Source organism: Varroa destructor, unplaced genomic scaffold (genome assembly GCF_002443255.2).
Source record: "Varroa destructor unplaced genomic scaffold, Vdes_3.0 BEIS01000001.1, whole genome shotgun sequence".
NCBI classification, from domain to species: domain Eukaryota; kingdom Metazoa; phylum Arthropoda; class Arachnida; order Mesostigmata; family Varroidae; genus Varroa; species Varroa destructor.
The window spans coordinates 69,818,807-69,825,257 of NW_019211454.1; the positions used below are offsets into that span (position 1 = coordinate 69,818,807).

Sequence of the window (6,451 nt, forward strand, 5' to 3'; positions counted from 1 at the left end):
ACGCTGCGAAGAGAAATCGCTTGCTTATCAGATGGTGGTAATGTCTGTTCATCTCTTCTCTTTTATTTAGGGTACTATCAAAGATAAGATTTACCAGTCAAGCATATTCAAAAAGTCAAAAGAAAAAAATTATCACCTTGCATGGTTATTAGTCAATATATATAAATATTTGCTCTTAGATCTAACAGTCTCTGTTTAATATATATATATATATCACTTTCAATGAAAACAAGGCAATTCATAGCATATTGAGTATATTTTATTACTAGTTCCACTCCTTTAAATAAAACTGCTTATATCAATAATCGTATTCCTAGTATCTCGACTGAACCATTTTCACTTGTTCGAGCGTAGCAGGAAAGCAGCGACGACTTCATTATATGACGCAATTGATTTCCCATTTACTACTGACAAGATCACTATAATGAATGACTCTTTTTAATGTTTTATTTAACAAACATATTTAAAGGAGAACTACGAAACTGATAGATACTTAGCCAGTAGCAAGTAGGCACCAATTAGCCGCCATGAATAAACCACAGAGAAACTTCACTATAACTTTCTTTTACACTAATAGTTGTAACAGAATACTTTGTGCTATACTTTATCACTGAAATATCGACACGTTACCGTGTAGTTTTAGCGCTTTTCCCATCGCGTGACCTTTATTATAGGTTCTGTTTGTGTACCGCCGCTTAAGTACTATCGCTTAGTAGTAATATAAGCTATTCCTTCTTTTTCCATCTCCTGTTGCCATTTTTTTACTCTGTCAACTTCGTGTCGTAATCCTTCGATGCTTGTTCGTGGGTCCCTCCTTGGCAACGGTGGACATCGACACTGCATCCTTTTTTTCAGCATGTCTCCGATTTGCCCATCAAGTGTCTGACAACGGTTCGCATCTGTCGGATGGGTGGATAAAAACTCCGGGATTTTTTCCTGATTTTTTAACTCTCGTAACAATTCCATTTTTGCCCAGAAAGTGCTGCTATGTCGTACGTCAAAGCACGCCTTTGCAGCCAGTTCTAAACCAACCGTATCAGCTTCTGTCTCAAGCTTTCTTGAGTACGGCAGGTGCAGCATAAGAGCTACAATTTTATTAAATAACCAATGAGTTATGGCAGCTATGCCATCGGATGGCATTACCGCCCATATGACAGCCAATAAGAAGACTACGCATATGTCAACGAAATGCGCATAGGATATGTTCTCAGCACTATGGTTGAGGACGGCATGGGCCATCTCATGCGCTAAAATACAGCCGAGTTCGTCATCGTTTTGACAAAGCTCAAGCATTCCACGAAAGACGTAGATCTGTCCATTTGGTAGAACGAAGGCATTTTGTAAAGGGGAGTCGATCACCGAAACAGACCAATTTTTCTCATATATTTGGGGTAGGTCTCGATTACCCGCCAGAAGCTGCTCTGCAACAGACTTCATCCTACGTACGTAGGCATGGTTGATTGGAAAGAGATCTTTTCTCAAAGGCACTATCTCCATTTTATGTTGAAACTCGGTAAGTTTTGCCATTTGTTCATCACTGAATGCGATAAATCGTAAACGACCTGTAATTGGAGCTCGCTGTAGGTGGCTTATGTAGTAAAGGGACCCAAGGCCTCCTGTGAGGCTTAGGCCTAAGGCAATCTTTCCGCGATTTTCACGGAAGCGTTGAGCAAAGTAAGCACGCCTGTTGGGCGGCAGCGATTTCCACCACTTTCGGAAACCACGACCCGTGAATATGGCAAGACCCTTAGCTAACTGACGAGCTACCAATATGACCAAAGGGTGGAGATACCGCTGGGAATTTACGTGTACACCAAACGTTTGTCTGTAAAGCGCTTTTCGAAATAGCGGTCGAGATGAGAGATTATATTGTAGACGAGAAAATTGCCGCTTCACAGTTGACTGATGCGGCATTACAGCTGGAGTAAAACTGGAACGAAAGGCTACGAAGAGACTTTGACGCCACGTCATGGCTATTATTTGGCGTGAGGCTCGTACCGGTTAAGAAAAGCTAGAACGCCGAGTGCGTCACCGCAGCGTCTTAGAAAGGCTTTTCGACAGTCTAGCAATACGAAAGGTTAATTTGATCGTTTACTTGAATCTGGTTGTTCTGATCTGTTTCAAGAGAAGGGCAAGTAAATCAGGTGGGGTAGGAAAAACGAACTGGCCATACAATTTACCTGAAACGGAAGAGAAAGTATGTATCTGATGTTTTACGAATCAGCTAACAGAGTACTATATAAAAATCGTTATGTTTGCCGCTAGCCTTAGCAAACAAGTCTCTAGCCCCGTCTGAACTACACAAACTATATGGAAAACAAAATATTTTTATTAATATTAAAATATAGCATAAAAAGGAAGGTAAACGTTCGATCGAATTATGATAAAATCCATTGAAATGGCTCATATTTTCTAATTTATAGATTTCGTAGAAAACGTAAGCGAATTAAAGGACGATTTCCATACAGCCCAAGGTGTCATAGTTTCTATGAAGAGATAGAGAAGTAATTTTGGGTTGCTGATGTATCTCATTATAGATTACTTCCTATTTTCCTCACCAAAAAAAAGTTATTAAATAGTATTACTATATATTATTTTCACAACTATTATTAGTATGATATTCATCGAAGTCACACGATCTGAGGAGTTTGCTTCAGGCCATACTCAAATATTTAAGAGGCCGTCTCGTACGGATATACCATTAGTCACATTATCACAGAGTTAAGCTTCCATAACATGATACAGCCTAAATACACATTCCGAATTCTACATTCGCTATTATTATTAAGCTTAGGTTTCAGACTGCTGGCTCCCTCTAGCGTCAAATTCAGTGTGTCCATCTGCGTCCATTTGCACCTAAACCGCTTTCTACATCCTGAAAGTTAGTAAGCACGTTAACCCTGGACCGTCACAGGGAGACCGACATGCAGTGTATGTAACCTAGTATGTGGTAACTTCTAGAATCTTGCATTAAAAATTACCATGCCATGTAACACATGTGACACCATTAAACCGCTCACATTTTTTGTCAGTACTACAACTATCCCTTACGACAACATTGGAAAGCTAAGGAAGAGTAGCGGCAGTTCCACTCCGTTGCGACTAAAAGGGAGTGCGTATAATGCGGTTCGTATTTCACACACATGGATCTACGGGAGACTCGTTTTGTACGTTTTACCATAAGTTTCTTAATGTCTGTTTTTAATTGTGCCACTGGTTTTAAGGTCTACGTACCAAAAATGTCCAAAATTTGTGTCGCTGTTATCGACACAGTCAAAGAGATGTGTACATTTTATTCTCTACTAAATAAAGATCAATTCAAGAACCGAAATTTTTCTTACCGTTTCCGAAATCTTTCGCCTGCACCTCATCAACGGAACTGTTCCGCGTTATGTTTCGTTGCTACATTCTCTCTAGTTGATACCCTTGTTTATCTCTTAAAGAAGTTTACACTTGTGACGAAAATTAATTCTATCGACGAGTTGTTGTGGGTAGCAGGTGCAAATTTAACTACGACATGTAAAGCACGAATTGTTATTAAATATCCATAGATTGAGCTTGGTGATCGTTAAAATTCGTGAGTTACACGTGCGTTCCAATTCGCCACCGTACGGTTTTGCACAGCAGCCGCTCCAAACAACGGAACGAAGAGGCCATTCGTAGTTGTCTATGCTTCAAATATCGAGGATGCGCGCATAGCCTGCGCGTCCGAAAATTTCAGACTACCCCTGCGGAGAGATGGTATTATCGAAGCGTGTGGGTTGATATAGTAAAGCCATTACCACAAGGGTGGAACGTCCTTTAAGAAAACTGGGCGAAGATAACGTTTGGAAATGATTTAGAACAAAAGCCGATCACTGACAAATTATTGAAGCAAATGGTAATAGCGAATCGACTAGCGATTTCTGGAATACGTGTGTAAAGGCAAATAATTAATGCAAGTGAACAGTCAGCGAGAAGAAGCAAAAGGTTGTAAGAGAGACCGAATCATTTTGGGCATTATGCTTCGATCAGCAATCTATAGTTACTGCTGGATCAAGAAAGTGTCGAAAAAAGTACCGCAGTTCGGCTTTGGTCGGTTAAAGGCCTACTCGTGACCGCGTTTGTGGCGCCGCACTCATTGCTATCCACAAGCCAAATTTCAATATATTCAAAACATGTGTTTTTGCAAGCATTATGTAAGTTACTGTCGAGTGTTTGTTGTTTCTTTGGATAACGAATATGAAATGTTAAACAGCGTATATGTTTTCCTGAATTAACATAGAAATTAAGTGCTGCCGAAGGCTTTTGAAACTATCTTAGTTGGTAACAAGTACACGAGTACCACGAACGGTTTTGTGGCAGACAAAAGGCTTCTAAAAATAACCCTGGTCTTGGACGATCTGTCACAGCGCATAATTCTCAAGGATTATCGCATCAACATGTTAGACAGTACGAAGAAAAAGTAAACATCCTATCCGCATCGGTCCTGTCGGACCATTTGCAGGCGAAAAGACTTATAGTAAGAATGGGGGTAAAGGATTTGAACTTAAAAAAAATAGGGTCATTAACAATTCAGTACCAGGAAAAACTTAATACAGCTAAGGATCAGCCGGATTCTGACAAAAACTTGACAGTTTCCTCATTCGCCAAGGCCCCCTGGAATGTGATATTGTCCTTTTTCCAAACCTTGAGAAAAAGCTTTAGAACAACCAATGAAATATAACAAAATTAAAAGGTCTACTCCTACGACTGAGTCTGAAAACAAGAAAAACAATTGTATAGGTTTTAAATGATTTGATGGGGATTACTTCGTGGGGGCCAGCTGGAATTTTAGACATAGACAGGTTGGTACAAAAGATAGCTTTTAATACACTTTTAATGCAATAACATAAGCTTCGTAGTTCAGTTAGCACTATTTACCAATAGTTCGACCGAAATCCTAACAAATTGTTAAAATCGTCGACTACTGACTGATTTTGGAATAATGTCCTACACGAAATGTTTCCTATATCCTGGATTTCTTGTACAAATCGACACAAGTTTTTTGACCCAGTTTAGCACAGTACCAGCGACGGTGTATTTATTTGAGGCTATGATCACTTACTAACAAAGTATTGGAAAATCTTTGCTAAAATGGTAGAAATTTGTTTGCCTTGTTACGAATTACTGCGCAGCAACAACATAATAAATATTGCCATACGTGTAAGTAAATACAGCACAAACTGTCAGGCCAAAGTGAGTCGATTGCACATTCGTGATCACCAAAGTAAACAATAAACTGGAGAAAAAAAACAGGAAATTCTAGCTTGAACATAAGAAATATCGTATAGGTTAAGACTTTGTGTTTTGAATATTTGCCCTGTATTGTATAAACATAATTTTTTCGAATATTTTTACATGATTGTTCATTTGCGGTGACGCTTGAAGAGACTCAATTGAATTTTCAAGGACGCGATTTAGTCACTCCTTAGTCGCATCTCATTAGATGACTAATTGTTACGGCATTAAACGCAGGTGAACTCGCATGTTATACGCGTATCGAAATGTTTCAGCAGTTACTATATATTATATTAGTAAGTGTTGAACACAATGGCAGAAAATACAAGTTAAAGGTAACGCAACTTTTATTTAAAATAAATGCCAATAAAACTTACATTCGAGAAAACAAATCGAGGAAATCATGATCATATGTTGAAAACTTCAAAGTTCCTCCCATAAGGAGGCGGCCATGTCTGTTTATGCCCGCGGAGTCGTCTTATTTGAAATATTGGCGTCTGTTCGACCTAGCGGACCTTCAGATAGAAACGCACCTTTGAAGTAACTGATATTAGAAACGTATTTACGAAAAAAAATCATTCTTATGATTAATATTTGCAAACTACCATTTACCTACACAAATTTCAGTTTTCCCGATCGTGTTTTTCTGTCTTCATCGTTGCAGTAGCATTTAGGCATCTCGCAACTGTGTCATTGGGATAATTATCTAGCGTGTACATTGAACGGTCGTTACCTGCGAAACTCTTTTATATGTTTTTTTACCTGAATGAGCGGTGCTGTGCAGCTGTATGAGCATCAATCTAAAAACGCATGTGAGAGTCCCGCATTAAATACTGTCGAAGATGGTAATTGTGATTTTGGCATACCGCAGCAGAATTAGTGCAAAAAAGCAGTATGAGACAGCGGGAGAGAGAGAGAGGGAGAGAGAGAGAGAGAGAGAGAGCGAGAGAAAGGGAGGGAGGAAGGAAGGAAAGAAAGATGCAGATCCGAAGATCTTTCGAGTGAAGCCGATAATATTGAATAGAATCTTCTTGGGCAAGTTACAAGCTGAATTAGTTCGTCGCTAGGGTCAGTGACCTTCATCAGGTGGCTCCCTCTGACGGCTCGCAGCTGAACGACATGCAGCGGATGAACGCCTGACTCAAGCGCCTCCGGTGAGTTTTCTTCATTCAGCGTCAAGTCTTTGTAGATG

At 39.6% G+C, this 6,451-nt stretch overlaps 1 protein-coding gene across 2 annotated transcripts; it reads right to left on the bottom strand.

The window, feature by feature from the left end:
* Positions 1–237: 237 nt before the first annotated feature.
* LOC111242918 (metalloendopeptidase OMA1, mitochondrial-like) lies at positions 238–6,111 on the bottom strand. 2 transcript variants are annotated; one of them, XM_022787862.2, is made up of 4 exons: positions 6,022–6,111; positions 5,637–5,774; positions 3,342–3,728; positions 238–2,180 (listed from the first exon to the last, which is right to left on the bottom strand). In XM_022787862.2, exon 4 carries the CDS (start codon positions 1,969–1,971, stop codon positions 703–705), a length of 1,269 nt encoding a protein of 422 aa, XP_022643597.1. In that variant the 5' UTR covers positions 1,972–2,180; positions 3,342–3,728; positions 5,637–5,774; positions 6,022–6,111; the 3' UTR covers positions 238–702. The 2 variants fall into 2 exon arrangements, with proteins under 2 accessions (XP_022643597.1, XP_022643600.1); XM_022787865.2 differs by lacking the exon at positions 3,342–3,728.
* Between the last annotated feature and the right edge of the window lie 340 nt (positions 6,112–6,451).

Excerpts from the sequence above, each read along its gene's own strand:
- LOC111242918 (XM_022787865.2), bottom strand. The coding sequence starts at position 1,971 with ATGACGTGGCGTCAAAGTCTCTTCGTAGCCTTTCGTTCCAGTTTTACT.